This window comes from Calliopsis andreniformis, chromosome 1 (genome assembly GCF_051401765.1).
Source record: "Calliopsis andreniformis isolate RMS-2024a chromosome 1, iyCalAndr_principal, whole genome shotgun sequence".
Lineage (NCBI taxonomy): Eukaryota > Metazoa > Arthropoda > Insecta > Hymenoptera > Andrenidae > Calliopsis > Calliopsis andreniformis.
In genome coordinates, this window is record NC_135062.1 from 12189256 (window position 1) to 12213349 (window position 24094).

At 40.1% G+C, this 24094-nt stretch overlaps 1 protein-coding gene across 3 annotated transcripts in view; it reads left to right on the forward strand.

Annotated features, from left to right (window-relative positions):
- Positions 1-20430, forward strand: part of LOC143179438 (very long chain fatty acid elongase AAEL008004) — a 41019-nt gene extending 20589 nt beyond the window's left edge. For 2 of the 3 annotated variants that reach the window (XM_076378681.1, XM_076378672.1), the window contains exons 2-7: positions 9526-9664; positions 15031-15221; positions 17494-17577; positions 18772-18828; positions 18923-19028; positions 19814-20430. In XM_076378681.1, the coding sequence (XP_076234796.1) occupies positions 9607-9664; positions 15031-15221; positions 17494-17577; positions 18772-18828; positions 18923-19028; positions 19814-20286 (969 nt within the window). In that variant the 5' untranslated portion in view covers positions 9526-9606 and the 3' untranslated portion in view covers positions 20287-20430. Of the gene's footprint in view, positions 1-9525; positions 9665-15030; positions 15222-16058; positions 16140-17493; positions 17578-18771; positions 18829-18922; positions 19029-19813 lie in introns of all 3 variants that reach the window. The other variant, XM_076378689.1, reaches the window with a different exon arrangement.
- The last annotated feature ends 3664 nt before the right edge of the window (positions 20431-24094 follow it).

The following is a 24094-nucleotide window of genomic DNA, read 5'->3' on the forward strand; positions in this document are numbered from 1 at the left end:
TGAAAATTTGAAATTATGCATATCTATTACCATGAAGAGCCTTTCACTCAATTTATCGAGAATTCTGTTAAAGTTACACTGCACTTTTCATGGGATTACGTCTCTGTGTGTAGGTTACCACTTCTGTTAGACAAATATCACGATTTATCGCGCGATATCGGACAGCTGTTTTGTATTTGATCGGTCAAGTCGCAGCGCGGTACAGGGGCAGCGCGAGGCTTGCCAACGATCGCACTTTTTCTTTCTGCGTACGACAAAATTACGTATTTAATTAACGTTCTGAATACAGAAACTCTGCTGACCTCGACATGGTCTAGTCTGACGATTTCACGTGTCGTAGCTCGTTACACATCGCGATAGTCGTTTCCAGAGTCACGTCGATGAAAACGAGCAGACCGATCGCATATTCAAAACTGTATCGATCGAATTAAAACCTCATTTTCAACTTCAGACATTAACTAAAAGCAGTCTTAACTTCAGGAGCGTCTATCTAGGCTCAAAGAACAGCTTCTCAGCCAAGCTTTATCTTGCCAAATTTGCATCTCATCTCGTTCTGATTTCTCTCATTAATTCTTCGTTCTTGCCTTCTACCTGTATCTTTTTCCATATGGGTCGCCTTTCATACTCTCTTTTTATCTCACTCTTGCTTCTTTTCTCTTCATTGCCCTCCTGTCAATAAGATAGATGACTCACTACTGAATCAATAATCGATCACTTCAATAAATAAAACAGTCTTACTTAAACTTTATGTAATAACTTTAGATATCTCGTTGTATCACACAATTTTGTTCGCTCACAAGAAAAATAAATATTTCTTAAAATCATGCTTCATTGAAGTGATCGACTGGGTATTCATCGAGTACAAAGTTAACCACCTCCGAGCGCAGTAACAAAAATAATCACTCAAAGTTTCATTGAATTCGTCAAAGTCTCTGGCATTCGGCAAGGTCCTCGATTCAACCAGCTCCTCTCCTTGACATCGTTTCAAATATTTACCAGCAGGCTTCACAAGCTCCTCGCGTAACTGCAAAAATCCTGAAACCCCTGACACGTTTACTCAGCGCGTATTTGGTGAACGAAACGATCCTCCGCGAGTGGTTTGGATCACCGGAAGAGGAGACCTCTCGAGGTCGTCGTCAGCGGTGGACAAAGGGATCGCTTCACCGTTTGGTGAACAGGCCCCAGTCATGGAGGCTCGCGAAACGCTTGAAAAAACACTGACACAACCGAATGGGTGGTGGTTATGGGATAAACGATAAAGTCAGGCTGTAAAGAACACGCCTCGGCGTCCTCCACTTTTCTTCGCGAGCACGCGGCCGCAATTTCACGCGAGTGTCAACAAGCAGGCATGCCCGTTTGTGTTTCTATCTCTGCTACGTGCGTGAAAGCTCCAGGATCAACCAAAGAAAATTGTATTTCTACTACATATTTATCAATAGAAGATTTAGAGCTTAGAAGTTAAAAGAATTTTAAAGTAGGTAATGTTGAATCGATCTGAATTAATTTCAATATTGCGTCTTAATAAGATAAATATCTCAATAACCAACCCTGTCCCAGTACCTAAACACTAATACTAGCTCCATCTAATTTTAACCTGCAATTTGAATAAAAAATTCATTACTAGAAATAAAAGAAAGTCTCTAATCATTACTCACTTAGAGTCTACTCACGTGTCGCTCACTAGAACATCTAACATCTTAAGGATCTGAATATTAGGACATTTACCTTCCCAATAAATCAGTACCTTGTCACTACAAGTATATTTTCTTATTTAAAGCCAACAATGTCTGTGATTCCTTTCACGTACGCAGCCACACATGATCATACCTCGAGGTGTATACAATCGCGAGTTTCGATTAATCGGCGTCACACTGAAAGAACACACCTCGACGTCCTCCACTTTTCTTCGCGAGTACGCGGCCGCAATTTCTCGCGAGTGTCAACAAGAAGGCATGCGCGTCTCTGTTTCTGTCTCTCCTGCGTGCGTCTGGACACTCCTCTCCCCTCTCTGCATTTCTCCTTTCGCCTTTCAGTGTTTTTCTAGCTTCTCTCAGCCGCGTTTCTTCCACATTACTCAAGGTAGGCGCAACAGGAGCCTCTCTCTCTTGCTCCCGCTATTACTTAAGAGCAGGTTGTTGCGTCGCCAGGTAATAGTTACACTTGCACTTTCATGACGACGTCAGCGAGCCGCGCGCGCGCGCCTTCCTTCAACTTTCCCGCCAGAGCACCGTTTTACGAGACTCGATCTGTGTCGAGACTCGCTGGTTAGGCGATATCTGGTCGAACGTTCGCATTCCGCGAAACTTTGTATCCCTGCTGATCTTGAGCTCGAGAAAAATTTACGATCGCTGTGTTCGATCTTTTACAGGCCAGTGTCCAGAGTGACTTCACGTCAGGTTTCTTCAGAGGTACTCCTGTGTACAATCACAGTCGACGTTTTTTAATTCACGTAGAATTACAGTAATGGGGAGTTCTTGGAAAGACCAGTTTTTTAATTGAGAGTGCAAAGGATTGAAATAATAGAGTTCTTGAAAAGACCATTTTTGTCGATGAAATTGGGAGTGCTAAGGTAGTTCTTGGAAGGACTATTTTTTGTTTGTAAAATTGAGAGTGTTAAGGGTTGACATAACAGAGAGTTCTTAGCAAAACCATTTTTTAAAATTGAGAGTGCAAAGGATTAAGTCTTCCTCTAAACTAGAGCTATCCAAGTGAAAGCTTCTGAACCTTTTGGAGTTCTTCTATTCTCATTTCGTTATCCTCGAAAAAAGATCGTTCTAATTTGGTAGAACTTTTGACCCAAATCTGCCTCGTGAAGGAACTTGTGTGGGGAAGAATTGTGACATCTCTTCAACTTTATACAAAAACATCTTTAAAATTATAAGCGTTCTAAATCAATCTCTCGAGAATGACTCGTGTAATCAATGCAGCCTTCTGGTCTTTATTTCTTCTTTTCTGCTGTGGTTCTTGTTTTCTAAATACTCAAAGCCTTCATACTCCCTATATTCTATTTATCTCTCAATTACTTTTTAATTACTTTTCAACCGTATGCACCTACATCAAAGTGTCCCTTTTCTCCAACACTTTGCCCATCGAAGTTTGAAGTTCGTACCTTCACAGAGGCTCGCGTTTGCCTATGTAAACAGGCATCCCGTGATGTCGGTGCTTTGTGTCACTAAACACTGCCTTCTGTGTAACGTTAATTACACACAGGTTAATCTAGCGCTGCCACGACACGTGCACGCGTCGAATTGCGTCCGCGATCCCACCTACGAACGATGGTTAATTGTAATAATCCTTCACGCGTTTCCTCGGCCGGATGAACCAGAGACTGTATATTTAGACGCGTCGTAGCACGAATAGACTCCGCCGGGTGCACTTCGAGTTAAATAGAGAAGAGGTGTGCCAAGTACCCTACGCGAACTTCAAGTGTCGCTACAGTTCAAAACTTTGACCTTTGGGTTCTCTTTTCTTAGTGGTTAACGCTTCACTCGACGATTTTTTGTGGAGGCTAAAGGAATTTGGTAATTTAGATAACTCTTTTATTGATACAGTAAGAACATAATTACTGATACAGAGATTGAGAGACTGATATATTGTTCGTAGCTGATCTCGTGACAAATTATGTATTTTTTTGTATGTTGGTTTTTGCAAGAACATTGAAGAAATGAGTGGAAAGCATTAGGTCTCTGATGTTCACTGGTAATCCTCTTAGAAAGATAATTATACGCTAACCATGTCACGGTATAACTTGTCTGGTATAAATACCGATTGTGTCACTGAGGCAGGAGCAGTGATCTCATAGCGATCTTGAAACCTTTCGTGGAACTTCAATTCGAGAAATTTTGTCGTTTATGATAACTGAGTTCACGTGCGACTTCGAATAGTCGCGATTTTTGAAAAATTATTGTGGAAGAATATTGTATGAAGAGAAGTCTCCAAGTGTCAAGTATAACACGCTTTTTAATGAGTTTGCTAAGTGTGAAATTCAGCGAGTCAAGCATGATAATATTTAGTTTGGGGGCTGAAATGAAACGTGAACAGTTGAAGTAATTCCGTGGGTCTTATCTTCTTTGGGACTGGGGGACTTGGGGGATTTAAGAGACTTAGAAGAGTTGGAATATTTGGAAGAGTTGTAATATTTGGAAGAGTTGAGAGACTTGGAAGACTTGGGAATTGGGGCATCTGAGGGACTTGAGAGACTCAGAAGACTTGGAAATTTTGGGATTTTGGAGACTTGGAGGACTTTAGAGACTTGGAAACTTGAAAACTTGGGGAGTTGAGGAACCTGAGGATCTGAAAGACTCGATAGACTTGATGGACTTAGAGAACTTGAACGTCTTAATTTAGTCGAAACCTAAATATCTACATACTAAAACAGTCAAAAAATCTCTAAATCCATAATCCACATAGATATTATATGAAGCTCTACATCGACCAAATTTGGACTTCAAAGAATATCATTAAAAACTCCTACAAAAAAGTTATCATTTTAATTTTATTGCCTCGTAGAAGAGCCTTATCTCTAATCCGAATTGCAAATATCTCATTCCTTTACGTATTACCAATGATACAGTGCAGCGATTTTTGTACCAGAGGTTACACCTTTATGATTCCTACAAGCAATTCGCTTACTGGCTAACAGAATAGTTAACGAGGGTACAATGACTCCTGGTATCATCTTGTTCGTGACTGGCAATAATTCGCCTAAATTATTAAGATTCTTGTTACCGCGGAAAGCAAATTCTTGTATCGATTCCGCGCCATGAACTGCAACATTCCATCGCAGGTTACTTCGAGCTCCTACATAAAGCTGATAAATATCTTGAACAGTGATAACAGAGTGAAACAGTTTAAATTGCAGATAAGGTATCGCGACTAATAGTAATAACCCACAGCTCATGCTGCAAATGGTAGCGTTTTTAAAATTTCCATTGCAATTGAACAAAGGTTGCTCAGAAATTCTTACAAACATCCATTTTATAGACTCAGTAGTTACAACAAAGAACTTTCAGCTCTAAACTTAAGTGACAGTATTCAACGAGGATGATCCTAAAATAATATCTAAATAATTTCAAAATATAATAATATTATAGGAGGAATAGAATATTATTCCATATACACCCATCCTTATTTCAACTATTTTTTTTTAAATTATTGTCTCTGCTTTTACCCTCACTTCTGTCATAGTAAAAATCAACTGTCAATAAATTACGCTACTACTATCTTTGTATATATTTATAATGGGGCACTCTGCAACAGAAATGCATTCAAGGCAAATCTGTTTCCTCGCCTATCTCGAGCTCCACCGAATAGAGTAGCACGTGATCCTGCCTTGTCAAACGCAGTCACTTTCATTTCCAGCATGTATCGCTTCGTAAGAATGTGAAATCACATTTTATGTCAGAGTGGCAACACAGTCGTCGACATAAACGGTCTCGGTTGATCCTATCGCCTCGAGCACTCCCTTCGTTAGGTACAGTCGTGCCCGATTATAGTTACGGTTTTCGGATTCGTACGCGAAACTATTTGCGTAGAGGCGTTGGCACCTGTTCCAGGTACTGGAAACTGGAAATTGAGGCAAACGAGTTGTCTGTGGAAATTATAGATGTTGAAATCTTTCACACGGAAAAAAAATGATCATACAGATCTTGCAAAAGACTCCTAAGCGGATTTCAAGTGGGCAGACTTTTGCGGGATATGTTATGGCATTTTGTAAAATTAATAAAGGTAGAATTACAGTAAGATCAGCTTTGTTATATCTAGAACACTGATTCTACTGGTTATTGATTCTACTATTTACCGATTCTACTAAATTCAGGCCTGTTAGACTACTTTGGAAGTTCTACGAGAGACTTCCATAACTTCAGCTGAACATTTGTTCTAGGTAATATTCAGATATTCTTTTGGGGACTGAGGGACTTGGGTATTTAGGCATTGGGGAGACTTATTGAATATGTACTGTTTGAATGTTAGGATATTAGAATAGTAAAATGTTAGAATGTTGGGATATTAGAATGTTCAGATATCAGAATATTAGTACGTTAGAATGTTGGAATATTACGATATGAAGATATTTTAATATTTGAAAATTTAGATATTTAAATATTCGAATATTTCCATATTTGAAAATTTGAATATTTATATATTTAAAAATTTGAATATTTGAAAATTCGAATATTTAAATTCTGTAGAATCTGAATGCTTGGAAGTTTGAAAATTTGAATACTTAGGAATTGAAAAAATTTGAAGTGTCTCTTGCAGGTAGCATGGAATACCAACCATGAGTTACCATACCTTACAAGTTACAGTTCCAAGATATCTCCACCTCACAACCACAAAACTAAAACCGTAACTATCACAACGTATCTCTATACTTCCGCTACTCGCGACAGAGAAAAAATTTCCCCGACTCCAGTAATCGATCATCACCCCGAGAGGCACGCGATGTTGGTCAAGTACCATCCACCGTATGCAAATCACGAGCGATTATCAGCGGTGGTGCATTAATTCCCAGCAGCGGCGAGCCGTCTGTCGCGGCTGTGTTACGGGCGAATCGAAACATTCAGACGACGGTATATATTGAGGTCAGTGGTTTGTTCATCCTATCGTTAATGACGATTCCAGCGTCGAGACACACAGCTTCGACGCGATTCCTTGCGTAACCGCGCGCGCCTGTGCTCGCGCCCGACCAGAGACACCACGAATGCTGGCCCGTTTTCTACGCCCCGGCCCATTATAATGTATACAGTTTTCGCAACGTATACTCTGGCCGTGTTTCGCTTGCTCGACGCGTTTTCAGCTTCTCGTTTTGCAAGCGAGAACGAGCGGCGATCGCGATCCATCGCGAGCAGACGGATTGGCTTGGGGCCCCTTCGCCGTCGATTTCTATGCCTGCTCGGCGAGATATCCTACTTGGCACGAAAATCGGTTACCCTATCGGATCCGCGACCCTACGCGCGCGCCTTGAAAGCGTAAATAGAATGTTTGGGAAAGGAGACGCGTCACCGTGCCCGACACGCGATGGAAGCGCGAAACGAATGGGTTTTTAGAGACACTCGGAGTTTCCAGGGGTTTTGAACTTGGTATCTGGTGTGGAGTTCTTTAGAAAGGGCGCAGATTTTGATATTTCGAGGCGAACATTCAGAAAACAAATTTAGAAAACCTATGTGGTGTTTCGAAGTTAAAAAATGGGAGTGTTGGGAATTGTTATCTAGAGAAATCGAAAATTATTGTATAGTAGCGTGTATTTTGTACAAAATACTTTGTAGCAAACAGGGATATCATGACACAAATTCAGAAGCAAAGCAAAAGCAATGTAAGGTCGCTCTACTTGCTTCTGTGATTTAGTATTTGCATATTCTTCCCATATAAGATCATTGGATATTTACGCTATCTTGGATTTAGTGTTCATTATATAGATTCCAATTTCAATTTTAATTTTCATTTTACGTTCTCTTATTCTCAATTAGAAGCTTTAAGCTCCTAGTTATCATATTTTTTCCTGTTTCACATAGATTTCTCAAATTATGTCTCTGTACACTCATTATGAAAACAATTATATCTTAGAATTTTTCAAGATTTTCATCTTCTCAACTCTGACAAATAAAAGCACTCTCTTCTTGCTACTAGATAACATAAAAAAACAAACAATGGACAAACATGGACTAATCAATTTCAACAAACTTATCACCCTTTCCTCAACATGTCCACTAAGAAAATTCTTGCAGCCAATTTCGTCCCTCCCAAATCCCTAAAAATGGAAGCAAAATGGCACTAGTGGTATTTATTAAAGGTGTAGCCTCTTTGTCCGTGTACAAATCGGTGGCGACCGGATGACTTACGATAAATGACGCCTCCCATTCAAGTCGGTCGTCGATTGGCCTTGGCGAGAATTCTCTCGCCGCCTGAGTTGTATTGAAAGCGAAAACCAACAGCTTACCAAACCTTCCAGCTGACCAACAGTGGGTGGATGTCCACGTATACGTGTGTGCACGTATTGGTGTTTCAGGGACGTAATTAATCACTGACACGTACGGTGCAAAAAGAAATAATCGTTCCGGAAAGATTCTCCTTCCGCGTCCTTCTGAATTAGAGACGAGGAAGTAATTGTGTTTTTTCGACTGCCTGTTTCAGTTTGAATATGTATACAGCGACGATGAAGAAAAGCAATTTACAGTTGAACGTGATAGGTGAGACAAGAATTATTTATAAACTCGATGAAGTTATCGTGATAGATATAAATGCAGTAGTACCTTGTTATGAGTTCGTTATTATATTCGTTACTCCTTGGAACTGTTATATATGCAAATTAATACTAGTGAGTATGTTATATTCAAATGTTTTCTCATCTTATAACGGTTTTAGCGAAATTCCATCGGTGTTTACGTTATTCTGCACAAATTAATTGAGTGATAAGGATCGTATGATCCATAAATAGAATTTGAATTCTGTTTCTGGGAGGATCGAATTAATTTACACGCTAGTGTCTATTTTTGGCGAACTGTACTGTTACGTCTTAGATAGGATCGAAATGAATTATCATATATCTGAGTTGACTCATGGGAACTTAATCTTGATTTCTTGATCAAGAATGTTCCTTGAAATTTGGAGATCAAAACCAGTGAATCCTCGTTTAGAGGAATAACTTCCAATAAAATTCTCTCTCTCCTGAAACATAACAAATAAAGACTTAGGCTACCCTAGCTCTGAGGTACAGATTTGTTAACGCAGTAAACAGTTTACAAGAAACTTCAAGTAATACAATTACCTGACTCACCCTGTATACCTTAATACCAAAGAACAATACAAAGTACACATCGTCATTAGAAACTTAAATACCATTTTACATCTTCCCTCTCCTGGCACTTTTAATCACTTCTCACTCAAACTCCACATCCATCGTTAACCCTCATCGATCATCATCCTAGTTCACGAGCCTACCAAGGTCATTCGTCACACTTGAACCAGCAGCGACGTAAGTGGCCTCGTCAAAAAATCGCCGAAAAAGTCTCTCATTTAATCCCAAAGAAATCAGGCAGCAGATTCCACTCGTTGGCTGCTGCGGGTGAAATTCGACCTCGCGTCATTGAAAATGTCGAAGGCGTGCTTGGACGCAGTGGTTCAAGGCCGACGCCGTTTCATGGTCGATCCTCGGTGAATTGCGCGAAACCGATCACGAGGCGTGTGATCCATAACAAAAATGATGTGTAGCCAGTTTCGTAAGCAGTCACGCGGTGAATTTCGGGTCGAAATCGCTGCCCCTCTTCCCCTCGAGGACCCGCGAAATCGCTTCTAATTCGAACCTGACGCCGAAAATCGCGGTGCAAATCGGCGGCGTTTATGTAACGCAGAGCCTATGCGAACTTTACATGGTCGCGTTAAGTAATATGTACGCTCTTGTTCGTACGTGCAGCGAATCAGGTTTAGTTGGAAGTCGAACGTGTGCCAAATTGCAGCTAATTCGTGTTCAGATTACTTTTGAGCGACTGGTGACTTCAATGATCGTTCACCTTTCTGATGTTTCAGGGTTTAGAGAGTCTGGCGTGGGTGGAAGTCGACGCCCCTAATTGCAAGGAAAGGAGACGCGCTTAGAGAGAACGTAGGAAAATGTCAATTGTCATGCAGTACGTGGACAGGCTCCACGAGATACTCGACAAAAATGCAGGTAAGCAGTGAATCCATGAAGTATTTAGATACATTCATTGACAGGTGTTTGGTATGGAAAAGTACTAAATGTGTACTTAGGATGCAAAAATATGGTACATTATTATTAATTATTGAGAAGATGTCTAAGTAGATTTTGAGCAAAATGTGTCTGACTCGGGACCTATTCTACTGATTCCACTGAGTCTGACCTGGCCAGTGCATCTCGGCAGTAGAATAAGTTCCTAGCAGGACGTAGAATGAGGTCCAAGTCAGACAGAGTAAAATCAGTAGAATAAGTTTTAAATCAGACACATTTCACTCGTATTTTATATGTTTTCTCAACAATTAATAACTCTGAAACGAAGCCTTAAACGCAGTTTTGTTATTCTTGATTTTCGTCCTATTTTGAAATGTAGACTTACCCCTGAAAATTTCTGACACCTGTCATCGAACACTCTGTATCTTAATACTTAATACTTATAATAACTATCTTAATACTTAGTACAGCTTGTGATACAGTTCTTGAAAATTTTATAATTATATATATTGACTGCCTTCTTATTCACAAAGAATGTTGTTGACATTACGAGCTTCCCCGTTTACGTCTGCCTTAGGATCCCTTCTGCTCTTATTTCTGTCATTTGAATCTCTACCTTCACTAATTCAGATTTAAGTAAAGTCGTAAAGGATCCATTTTTTATTCCAAGAATTGGCAAATTGCTTGAACAGTGACAAAAAATTGTTATCGATAACAGGAAAGATATTTCAGACTGAATGTCTTTTTAAACTTATTTACGACTCGACCTAACAGTAAATCTTAATCAAAATTGCACGTGTAGAGTGCGTGAATTTTATAGTCGGACTATAAACATCGTAAAGGGGGAACACGCATTCCTCGAAGAAGCTACACGCGCATTAGAGGAAAAGGAATGTCTGGACCATTCTTTGGTTCATTACTGAACAAGTCTACTCATCGATCGAACTTGGACTTTGGTCTTCAGCAAATTAGCGAGAACATCCATTGCCATGCCAAAAGTTCCACGAACAATTTGCATAGTAAATCAATTTCTCGAAGTGTGCATACGAACTTTGTAACGTAATCATTTTCCAGTAGCGCATCGTGAAGGAGAAATTGCTTAATGTATTGGTTGTAGGAAGTGTTGTTACAGTGATGCAGGCACGCAAATTTATGCAACTACTGGAAAAGAGTGATCTTAGCCTTTGGTCGGTAAATAATTGCACAATGGGGGACGATAGGAAATCGTCATTTCAGGATCATGTCGCTTCAGTGACTTGGGGCTAAAGGTCTATCCTAACTCCTGTGACTAATTCAAATGGCTTTCGTTACTACGCTTCGTCTATGGATTATTACCTCGCCGATTGGCTCCTCGATGTTTGTCGCGGTTTATGTCAGAGTTTATTTATCCTTTGTTGAACATGCATATGCGTGTTTGCAATGAAATTTGCACCGAGTCAGCAAACATTCCTCCAACTGCGTTACACGTGGAGCCTACTGTGTTGGCTTCGAACCGACGTTGGGAAAAGTAACAATAATGATTGGACAACGGTGTTTACAAAACACGAGAGATTGCCATAATCGCATTTCGACAAGAATTTTCCAGGAATGGCGAATTTGACGTAAATTCTTGGTAATGTCGCGGATAGAGTAGCAAAGAATCCAATAAACTAATGAATAAATAATGGTCTTCTATAACGTCAGCATTCCAATTCATGCAAATCACATACAGGAGTGGGAAAAAAGTGGATACTTTGCGATATTAACCTCCTGTGGACAGACACTGTGGCAGAGATCAGGACAGCTGTAATATATTTGAAAACCTGAAGTGCTGCTTAAATGCATCGGTGGTGGAAACAGATTAATCAACCAGAGATGTAAGATTAGTTGTGAAACAGTGCAGGGAAAGAAATTAATGAATTCCTAAAATTTCTCGCTAGCCCAGTTCGCAAAAAGTTGCTAAGCAACATTTCACTAAGACAAAATCGATGATCAATTTAAATTCTGCTGTTTCGAAAATATCCTGGCCCAAGTCACCAGAATTCTCTGATTTCTTTTTATCGCGATTCTTTCGATTCGTCTAACTTTCCTAGAAAACACACGACGTCGTGAAGACGTCTATTTTATGTCCATTTTATGCCTGGACTTCTTATCACATAATTTGGAGGTTTTTAAAACGTCTTACGAATGTTATTTAAGACATCCTGAATACATACTGATTTATAACTTCAGACGCTTCAAAGACGTCTTTTGGATATTTCTAGGACTTCACTGGATATCATTAAGACGTTTTTAGGACGTATCTGTGCTATATAGATTTTTCTCTCTGTTTCTACCCAAAAGATTCGCGATCTGTGGCAGGCTAGGTGTGACAACTCAGATAGATTTTGCGCAGAAATTTCGCCAGGATTGCGCAAGCATGACCTTGCGCAAAACTCTCCCGCGGAGAAATTCATGTGCTCGCGAGCACAGTTGCTTCTGCAAAGCAACAGAGCCACGGGCGTATGCCAAAAGTCTTTCGAGAAATTTCCGTGTTGGCCAGGTGAAATCCCATCGAAGGAATCTGATTCTCTGTGTCATTCTTCAGTGATAAAGATTCGAATAAACTGATCCAGGATTTTCCTCAATTTTTTAAACTTTGCAGATTGGGAGGAACTACGAGCCGTGAAATTTTCTTGGAACTCCTTCAAATTGTGGATGTTTCAATAAACGAAATTGCGTCAGAGAGATCAGAGTTTCCCGAATTATCGCGGAAGAGTTTGCAGTGCTGCTCGAAATTAGCATCAGACGTTTCGTACCAGGATCTCGTGTTGAAATGCAAAATACTGTCACTGCAACAAGACGTTTCGGTATCCTTAATAAATGTGGCTTGAGAACGTTCTCCGCGACCTCGTTGCTCTTAATTTACTGGGACTTGTCATGCTGTTCTTGGATCCGCTGTTGATACGTGCGATACGTGGAAGAATTTCGCAGCTCGTATTCGTATTCTCCTCGTTGCAGTTTTACCAAATACGTTGAAGACACCTAATGAAACCAAAAATCTGAAGAATTATCGAGAAACGTGAAATCAGAAATATAAGTACACGAAATAAAAGAAAATAACTATTCAGAGTTAAATAAGTCAGCTCAGAGTAGATAATACATAGAACTATTGGGACACTATTGAGAGTAATATTCCTCTCATATAGTCACCATAGAATGATAAACAAGCTGTGCAAAACATGCAGTTTTAACAGCTTCCTTAACGTTCACATGTTTGTCGATTTGCTCGAAATTTGCCCTGCATGGTACACTGCTCTACTTATCATTCAGTGTGTATTTCAAGGCAAGGAAAAGTTGAAAGGACGTCAACTTCACTGGAAGCTTGGAAGGATACCTTAAGTCAAGTAAAAAATCACATTCACATTGGTCAGATTGGCCTGAATCACTTACATTCAGGCCACTGAAATTCAAGTAACTTGACTGATCAGCACGTGCCTTGACGAAACAGAAACTTGAAGAAATGTGTCAAGTCAAGTAAAGTAACATATTCACATCGATCAAATGTCCTCAAATCATTTGCATTCGAGCCACTCGAATCAAGTAACTCGACTAGTCTGAGCAAGACTTTATCGTGCAGCCCAAGTTCGGAGACTTCAACGAGCGCACGAGAAGGAACAGGTAGAGAAAACAGAGCTTAAAAAATATGAAAATTTCTTTAATCTTGATAAATCGTGACAGAAGTGAATGCCATGATCATATGGTCGCAGTTATGACTTTTTTATTCCATAACTGTCCTACCTCATACTTTTAAAATATTCCAAGCCCAGCACGGGATCACATGCACTCTCGTTGCAGTTAGACAAGCGTCATTCGTCACGGTGCGCACCAGTGACTCTGTCGAAAGTGAATTATTCATCTCACGTGCGCGTTGCGTCTCTGGAGGAACCTGCCGCAGGGCTCTCGAGGAAGATTTTTAAAGATTCTTCGGTGCATAAACACGCAGCTGCGGAATCGTATTTCTGCTCGCCTCCTCGCCCATTCCAATTTTAGAATTTTCTAAAATCGGAGGATGGACCTCGGACAGGTTCGAGAAACCTTTATCTTCGGATGATTTCGTTTCCTGAATCGAATTTGCATTTCAAGTGCCTACTGTACAGTGAGTCGAAAAAGTATTTGTACACTCTGTTTGCATATAATAATGCCACGTGGAGAAATAGTATATTAAGAGGGACTTATATGCCTAATAGATTCTTACATTTAAATGACGGTAATTTTCGAGCTAAAAAATAAGAGGAACTTCAGTATTTAATAGATTGTTGCATTTAAATGATGATAATTCTTGAGCCAAAAAATAAGAATTTCTGTGTTTAATAGCTTCTTGCATTCAAATGATGATAATTTTTTAGCCAAAAAATAAAAAGAACTTCTGTGTTTAGTAGCTTTTTGCATTTAAATGATGATCATTTTCGAGCCAAAAAATAAGAGGAACTTCTGTGTTCAATAGGTTTTTGCATTTAAATGATGATCATTTTCGAGCAAAAAAATAAGAGGAACTTCTGTGTTTAATAGATTATTGCATTTAAATGACGATCATTTTTTAACCAAAAGGTACTTAAGGGGAGTTCCCCTAATACTGGGAATTAGCTACCTGTATCCTTAAAAAATGAAACCCAACCAAACTGAAAGAAGAAAAGGTATTAAAAGAATTTTTTCATCTAAAAATAAGGATCTAAGAAGACACAAGTCCATAAGACAGTATCAAATCTAAAAACGTTAAACACCAATACCTAGAAATAAAAAAAAACCAAGACTCAGGTCGTTTCGCCTTACAACCACAGATTTATACAGACACTTTCCAAGTATTGCAAATGATTCGAAAATTTCGCAATTCCTACAAAAGATTACAAAAGATATCTCATAGATCGATGAAGAGTTGTACAAATACCTACTTTTTTGACTCACTGTACATACAGTGTACCAAGAAACGAAATCGATGGATGGGATCGACCACGCGCGCGTGTCCAAGGTTGGTCGAACGTAAAACCAGCCAGGAACGAGTTAATAAAACGGATTCTCCGACTGGTTTGAACATAATGACGCGATAGTTGATTGAACTCGCGAAGGACGAGAAGGGTGAGGAAGGATATCGCGCAAAAAAAACCTCAAGGTCGAGGTTGTTACACTTTTTTCCCGTCATTTCGCCCGCAGCGTACAAACCCGACAATCTGTGAAACACATGGATGAACAGGTGGAGGTGGTATTGATGGATACGTTTCGGTAGAATGTTGTCAGACTCTAATTGTCATTTACTCCTGCAGACGTAACTATCGGCTGGAACCAGTCATGATGCAATCCCATACTGACACTGACGTAATTATTAATTTCAGATCAAAGGACAACGAACTGGTTCATGATGAGCTCACCGTTCCCCACGCTGTTCATCTGTCTGAGCTACGTGTACATCGTGAAGGTACTCGGTCCAAAGCTCATGGAGAACAGGAAGCCCTTTCAACTGAAGAACGCCTTGATAGTCTACAATATGTTCCAAATGATGTTCTCAGCGTGGCTCTTCTACGAGGTAACGTCCACCTTTCGTGCTTCGAGTCGCTGCTTCATTCTTTGTCCTTTTATCTCTACTACCCTCTATTTATGTACCTTCGTGTTGAATTGCCTGTGTACCATTTCATCGATACACGAATGTATTCATTGCATGCACGATCCTTGCACGCGTAAAGGAAATGTCTGCGTATCAAGATAATTGATCAAAGTTGCAGCTGGATGTTCGAAAATGTTTTCTGGCTATGTCGAACGTCTGGTGAGAGTCATCGAGTTCGAAACCAAGGAGTTTTGAGTTTTTGTTTTGCATTTGGTGTGTGAATTAATTCGGTGTCTCTTAGATGTAGGTATCTGCTTCTCAGTGTTATTTTAAATTCAAGTATTTTCCCGCTTTTTGATCATTTTGAAAAAATGCCTTTCAAATTTTCATATATTCAAATATTCAAATATTCAAATATTCAAATATTCAAATATTCAAATTTTCAAATATTCAAATTTTCAAATATTCAAATGTTCAAGTATTCAAATATTTAAATTTCTAAATCCTTCTAAAGAAATGCTTTTCAAGCTTTCAAATTTCCACTTATTCAAATTCCCAAATTTCTAAATCTTCAAATCTTCAAGAAGCAACGTTAATTATCCATCTATTAAATATGAAAAATCATACAATCCATAAATAAAAATTTAATTTTCTTTAAAAAAGTACCGAATTAACACACCAGGTGCATACATGAACACCTGATAATATCGCGATACAGCTAAGGAAAGCATACGAGTGTTTCGAACTTGATGGGGTAAGCTTTCGATAAACCGCAGATGAAGGAGCAAGATAAAACTTTATTTTTGAAAACAACGACAGAGTCTGATGGGCGGATGGTGGGGCCAGTATAGTTTCCGTTGCCAGCCAGTGGACTATACCAACAACCCAACCGCATTAAGGGTAAGTCTTTTGTTGTTCGTAGTTCCCACCCACAGATGGATGATGTTCGACCGCCACCAACGAGACGGAACTCAACGAATGCTAAATTGAAATTCATAACGATTACCTTTCGTACACACGTCCTTGCAAAATTATAACTCGATACTATTTCAACCTAGAATGACACCCTGAAGTCGCTGGCGACCCCTCAAAATGTTAACTTGAAGATCTGCTTAGTATACACTTCGAAGTAACTTAAAATACTGTTCCTTTTTTACTGTAAATTGTAATCAGGTTGTTTACCTATCTTTTCTTGAGATGCTCAAAGAATTTTTTGAAAATAATTGGTATCAAGATTTTGTTGGGTCGCCTGCAACCTCACAGCATTTTTACACAGGAAAATAGAAAAGTGTCGTTCTAGGATTAAACTGAAATAATTGTTCAAATTTTTCTCATTGGAACCTCAACTCTGTACCAAGATGCGTGCTGTAGCTGTCCCACGAGTAGTCCCTCGAGACGACACAGGTGCAATAGGAGTCTCTCGCTCGCTCCGCCTGTCATTCAATCCAGTTAGTATGTGTGACCGTTTTGGCCAATAATAGGCTACAGCTAAAGATGCGTGTGAAAGGAGGCGTACACTTTCCACTCTGGCCAATACGACCCGCGTTCCTTCCAAGGGACTTCTCATCGGACAGCTACAGTACATTAAGGTTCTTCGGTGGAGAGTTATTGAGATTCATCGCGCATAAGACTCGTGCGATGACGTGTGTACACATACTGACTATAAGAACCGTTCCACGTTCTCAGAGGTCTTGGATGGTAGAAGTTGAATCACGCTATAATCTATGGATTGTTTCACGCTTTGTAGAAACTCGACGACGGGGAGGAGGAGCCTGAGAAGAAGAAGTAAACTGTCCTAGATTCGCTTAACGCTCCTTCACTTTATCGCTTGTATCTCCTCCACTGCAGCAACTCTGTAACGATCTTAACCAACTCTCTGACACATAAAAATACTATTCTTCAGATTAATTTGTACACTGTAATTAGCAGTCTCTAAGCATTAACTTTGGATCACTAGGAAAGGCTGTTGCGCATAGGTAAGAATTGTGTACCATGATACAAACTATCGACGTGGATGCGTACACATTCGACCTTAATTAACTGTCTGCGCCCATGATTAATTGAATATTGTGGCCATTGTTAGGTTTTCTCTTGGCGTGTACGTCGCCTCGTGGTGCGGCCTAATTCCTTTCTCTCTCTCCCTGACCTCCCCTGCTCTCCTCTCTGCCTTTTTCTCTCTCTGTCTCTCTCTCTCTCTCGTTTATTTATTCTTTTCACTTATCGGAGAATGGCCTCTGGGCGGTTGTGGTTGCAGATAGGAATGTCCGGATGGCTGACTGGCGACTATTCCCTAAGGTGTCAACCCGTAGACTACAGCGATCGACCCCAAGTACTAAGGGTGGGTGAAGTTCCCCATTAACACAGAAAACGCTACACAAAGATCAACACACATTCTGCACGTCGCGATTATCACACGAATTCAAATTGGAAATACGTCAGAGACATCCTCTCGAGGACGATCTGATCGCAAAAGCATCGAATTTGGACTTGAACAATTTTGATTCACGATATTATGTTCTGTTAGTCTTGCACGAAAGAAAATTTTGGTAATTTTAGAGAATCGTCTGAGTCGAATATTCAGATCGAGATTGTTTTGCTGCATCGTTGATGAAAGCTACAGGCTTCTGTGTACATTTTCTTCTGCACTCCTCATTCTTTTTTTCAGTAGTATAATGCCGACCCTCTATTTATAACTGTACCGTCCTCACGTATCCGCTACTAAGTTTCCAAGTAGTGTTTAGACGTACAAGTAGTTGATCAGAGAAGCTAACACATTACAGGAATAGCTGCTTGATGCAATTAACATCACTTTAACAGACCACAAGTAGAATATGAAAACTTATCGAGGAACAGACACCACTTTACACGACGACAATTACATGCGTCACATACAATATACCACTCGATACCCAACTATCCGTGGTGCATAGAATTATAATTGATTTACCGACTGCACGATCTCCATCGACGTGATCTTGTCAATAGCAAATCTTCGGAATCTTCCATAATTGCTTTTCTGTTAATCCTGCACAACTATAGATTGTTCCTACACTGTGAATCTTTATGCAAATTTCTGTTTTTATAGATACAATTAAAAAAAGAGGAACCTCATTAAAGAGTGAAAATAAAAAAATCTCTAAGTGCTATTTAAAAAAAAATATTTTTTTTTTGCTCCTTAAATGGATAATTTATATGAATTGTTTTTTTCGTAACATTAATTTTGGCACTTTCGGAGTTCTTTATTTCCACTCATCAATTAAAGATTTGTCTCACCTTGCAAATACTATAAACTAGATATTACACATATTTAAATTTCAATATTTTGTATATTTTTGCATACCACATGGATTCTGCATATTTTTGCATGTTGAAATCTCTCATAAATGCATAAACATCCACAGTGTAATTATTACTATTCTATATTCACGTGTGAAACAACTATTCTCCAAAGATTTGCTTCGTCGTTTCGTTTGCCGAAACAATGTGAGTAACGTTAAGAACGTAAATCTAATTGATATTTTGCAAAGCGCAGATGGTGCACGCTTGTTGGTGGTATTACTTCTCCAAATTCACGGAGTTCATGGACACGGTAAGTAGACGCTGCCCAGGCGAGCCAATCCATTTCCAACGCTCTTTGGTTTATTTCATTGTCTAAGATGTCCCCTTGTTCACCGCCTTTTTAGATCTTCTTCGTACTGAGGAAGAAGAACGATCACGTGTCGACATTGCACGTTATTCACCACGGTTGCATGCCAATGTCGGTGTGGTTCGGCGTTAAGTTCACACCGGGTACGTAAACAATCGTTCCTCGTATCGACTAAGAAGAATTTAATACCAGACCTACTCTTTGTTGCATCGAGTTAAGGAGTAACGAGTTCGTTCGAAAGAGGCTCAGCATCTTAGCCAATTTGCAGGCGATTGAATCGAGCTGTGCATAATCTTGGATTGTAAAATAGAAAGTAACCGACTGGAGGAAGTTACTGATTGGAGAGTATCTTAGGCGTAGTTAATCTTGTTTCGCTATAATGGGTCGATGCAAATTATGTACATTTTAAATAATGAAGAAACCTTTACTTGGAGATTATGGGAAACTGGGAAAAAGGAGAACCTAAATAGAGATTTTTGTTTTCAATACTTTGCATATTCTCGTACATTGTGTGCATCCTGTATTTTACATATTCAAATTTTCTGTGAATGCATAAAGATCCGCATTCTAGTTAATAATTCATTAGTCCATTTTATAATGAATACCTCTGTGTCATTTTAAATCACGAAAGCATAGCATTCTTTTGGGACTAGTTTTATGTCAAAATAGTCCCTAGGAGCTACTAAATTTAAAGAGTCCAATAATTAATCTCCTTTTTGTCTCCCTCTCAAGTTCAACCTACACAGCCCGCAAAAAACTGTAAATCAAGGATTGGCCGCAAGGTCACTCAGTCTATCGCTGCCTCGAAGCTCTAAAGAACTCGTTGCTCCACCCAACTTGACCCTGAACGAGCCAATCATCTCAATTTAACATTCCTCTGGTACCTAGCCATTAGCCGCTGACCTCCAACCGATATCTTCTTTTCCAGGTGGACACTCGACTTTCTTCGGTCTCCTGAATACGTTCGTCCACATCGTGATGTACACGTACTACCTGCTAGCCGCGATGGGCCCGAGGCTGCAGCCCTACCTCTGGTGGAAGAAGTACCTTACCGTCTTCCAGATGATCCAGTTCGTTGCAGTGATGATCCACGCGTTCCAGCTGCTCTTCATCGACTGCAACTACCCGAAGGCGTTCGTCTGGTGGATCGGCCTGCACGCCACCATGTTCTTCTTCCTGTTCAACGAGTTCTACCAGGAGAAGTACCAGCAGAAGAGAAGGTCCATGGCCCTGAACGGCATGAAGAAGGACCAGTCGAACGGTTACGCGAACGGCAGCGCGTCGAATGGAACGACGAGCTCGTCGTCGGGACGAAGGGACGCGGCAGACTACTACGTGAAGGGCGACAGCTTGGCAGCGTCGGAGTTGAACCTCCGAAAATCGTACACGACGACCAAATGACCTGATCGCGCCGCATCGTAGACCATCATCAGTTCATTTCGCCTATCCTCCATCGATCCTCCGAGTCGCGTCCGGGCTTCGCTCTTTCGGTACCTCTGCCCCGACGATCCTGCGCGATCGAGCGACAGAAACCATCGTTAAAGCTCGCGGAGAGAGAGCAAAGTTACTCGACGATCGCGACCATGTTAGCTTGCGTATCGGTAGAAGGGGAGAAAGAGAGAGGGTAAAGATACGAGGCAGCATACCAAGGTACGGAGCCGGATGTGTCGCGACTCAGTGTCACGGACCCCTGCCATCGCGATCCAGGTACTCGTGATTCTTCGATGTTGATCGTACACCTGCCACGACCGACGAATACCTTGCGTTCGCGTCCGAGATCGTACATCGAGACGGAGGCGACGAGCGCTTCATACGGAAAGCGAGAAACGTTCCGCGACACTGGTGGTCTCTGCGTTTCATCCTGCGTCGACCGAGATGTACAGGACGCTTCGAAAAGGGGTCACCAAGCTTTGGTATCGTGTTCTACTGTCTCTAGAATAGAGAAAAGATGATGCAAACATGGGCCTGAAGACTCTTTCTTTTTGAGATATAAAGGCTCTTTTGGAAATTTTTTAGAATTCCGAAAACTATCAACATCTTTTTTATCAGAATTAAATATTGTGGCCTCTGAAACGTCTGTGACATCATTCCCAGCAATTTCTCTAAGTAAGTTATTTGCAAAGAGCATTTGTATCTCGAGAAGACCTATGTTTAACCCTTTGCACTCGGAGGTTCTGATTTTTCATTCATTTTAACTCAAGGGACAGCTAAGTGCAAGGGGTTAAGTGACTAGTTTTCATACTTAGGAAGAGTAGAATCGTATAACCAAGTCTGACCACCTATTTCTGAAGCACCCTGTAGATAAACATTATGTAAAAAGATACTGGCGAGGTGCGCGCGACTGTTCGACAGCGCGTTGCATTGCATCGCGCAATTGAAATGATAATACATTGGTATTACAGTAATCGGGAATATAATTATCTTTTATGGGCCGCGGTGAAATTGCTTAGACATTTCCGCGACGATGGAATCAGCGCTGGTTAAAAACCACTGTCACTTTGTTAGTAACGGGTGTTCTGATCTCTCTGGCCTGAACATTTATTCAATACATTCGATGCTGTGAAACATCGTGTTGTTTGTAACGTCGTTCGAAAGCAAAAGTTCTTGAAGGGACTGGAAGCATCTTCGAAGCTAAAATCATGTTGGAGGTCATGAAATCGCATTAGAAATTTAAAGAGCAACGCACTGTTTTATTAGTTACGAAACAAGAAAATCTTCTTTGTACCGTTTCTCTTTTTATCGCTTACATTCCCTGCTTTAGAGAAAACTCTTCTGAGAACTTTCTTCTGAGAAGGCGCGTGTTTTTAAGGACACTCTTATAGAAACGAGTTCAACGACTTGCACATAGAGACAACTGCACAGAAAAGACTATTACGTGCACTAGATAGCGCTTTGATACTTACCGATATACTTACTGAATTTCTGTACGCGTCTGCTGAAAGGTGAACAGAAAATCATGAGGTTCCGTGGAAAAAGAATTAAAACGTGACTTTAGAAGTATGGTTCACCTTGTAAAGTAAATGAATACCATTTACGTTGTAACAGTTGACCTTGGGAACCATCGAAACATTCGAGTGCAAGTGTTCTAAGAACTTTTGGCGCCGAAAAATACCCGAAATTATTCGAAACTTGCGCTCTTAAAATTACTCAACGTGTCTCGAATTCCTCTCACGGATTTATGCGAAATCTTTTCCTTCCCTTAACTCATGGCGCTCCATGGGACCGTTCTCATTAGAACACAGACATCGTTGGCGAAGACAATTTTTGGTTTATATAATTTTCAAACGAACAAAACGGGATGGGTGGCCGCAAAATGTTTTTACCAGTAATTGGTTCCGCGCGTGCGCGTGCTTGCCGCCTCTAGATTACATAAAAACAAGGAATTATATAAGAGTTAACGGTGAGTCTTGGATCGAATTACGTAACAATACTGCCAATCGTTATCCGATTATATAATTTCGGGAAGATCTTGCATAGTTTCAAGAAGAGGACCGACCAGTTAAGCGTTAGAAAATTTGTCGGCTGATTACTTATTCGCGGGAACTGATGACCTTAATTTTGGCCGATCCGACAGAGAACAGTTCGCTATTCCTGCGCGCGCACGCTTTCCTGCTACTGGAAGTTTCACAGTTACATAAACACGGACGCTCGCGTGCGCGCACGCGCAGAGACTGCACTTAAAATTCGTCTCGTCTGCGTGCGTTTGACATTTCATCTTTCCTGGATAATTTCATAGCGAATAAACTAGGGAACTGTGAATGATAGAAGATAAAGATAAAAGAAAAGTTATAGAGGTATCTTTTTATAAACGTTTTACCGATCATGTTTTTTCGATCGTTGTAATGTTAAAGAAATTTTGAAAGTGTAGCCGTAGCAATATGTTGGAGAATATATTGACAGATGCGTTTCTAGATCCCTTTGTGATCGTTCGAGTCGGGAGAATGATTTTGCGAATCGTTGGCGGTTGATATTCGATGTTCGAGAGAGTTGCTCGGTCGTACGCACAGTGTATCAAAGTGTACATAAAATACGTTGCCTAAGTTCCGTATGCTCGGCTAAAAAGCCACTCAGTTTTGAACGGAGAGGCAAAGGAAGGAGTGAAAATAGATGCTTTGGAAGACGAATCGAAAATCTGTACATACAAAATATATACAATTTTCTATTAATCAGTAATTAGAATGATCTAACGATTTAATCGATAAAATACAGTCTAGCATAGGTGTATACAGGGTGTTCATGTTTTACTGCTCGCCATTCTCTAGTTTTGCTTGTAAATGACTGGTGTAAAAGATAAACTTCTTACATTTTTATAAGGTGTAAAGTAAATCTGAAAAAGCTTAACAAATTTGAAATAGTAAACTTGAGACATTTTTTGTGTATTATCCCCAATTTTTATACAATTCAAAATTTTAAAATCGATTTACATTGTATACCTCATAAAAAGGGTTGGTAGTTGTTTCTTATTTCCCTTCTGAACCTACACCAATCACATGCAAGAAAACATTGAGTGCCATCGTGAATTCCATCTGCTAGGTGGTCCACCAAACAGAACACCTAACTAATTTATGTTACTATTAAAATCCTGAAAAACTTGTCGTTATCTACAGAAAAAATAAAACGATTTAATTAACGAACAATTATATGAACGCCATTCGTCTCACGAAACGATTTCGCTCGTACTTGTACCTTCGATCAACATCGAAGGTGCCAAAGTGTCCCACTTCTATCTGTTCATCCTGTATACCATACCTTTTGCTGACTGGCTTTTACGCCGACTATATTATACGCACTGCGAAGCCGCGCAAAGCAAAGGAAACGTACGCTTTCAATGACCAAACTGTTCAGACCCTTCTAACGTGCCTTGCGAGTAAACGAATGTGCCTTGATATCTAAGATGTTCTGTCCACTGTTCGCCAAGATCATTTCAATCGCAACAGAACAACGACAAATGATGTACCGTGAACGATCTATCACCTATGACATACATATCAAAATATGCAGCAGTTCCACGAAACAGTTTGTTGTGTCGTTTGCGGTTTAGACGTTCAGAAATTTCAATTCAGAATCCACCATTGCACCTAATCAACCGTACAATAGCCTTGTCACTATTGTACTCGAATTGTGAGACATTAGGAAACTAAATTAAAGAAACAAATGTTCAGTAATTAGTAGACACTAGGGGTATCGATGAACTTCTGTCTTTCTTAAC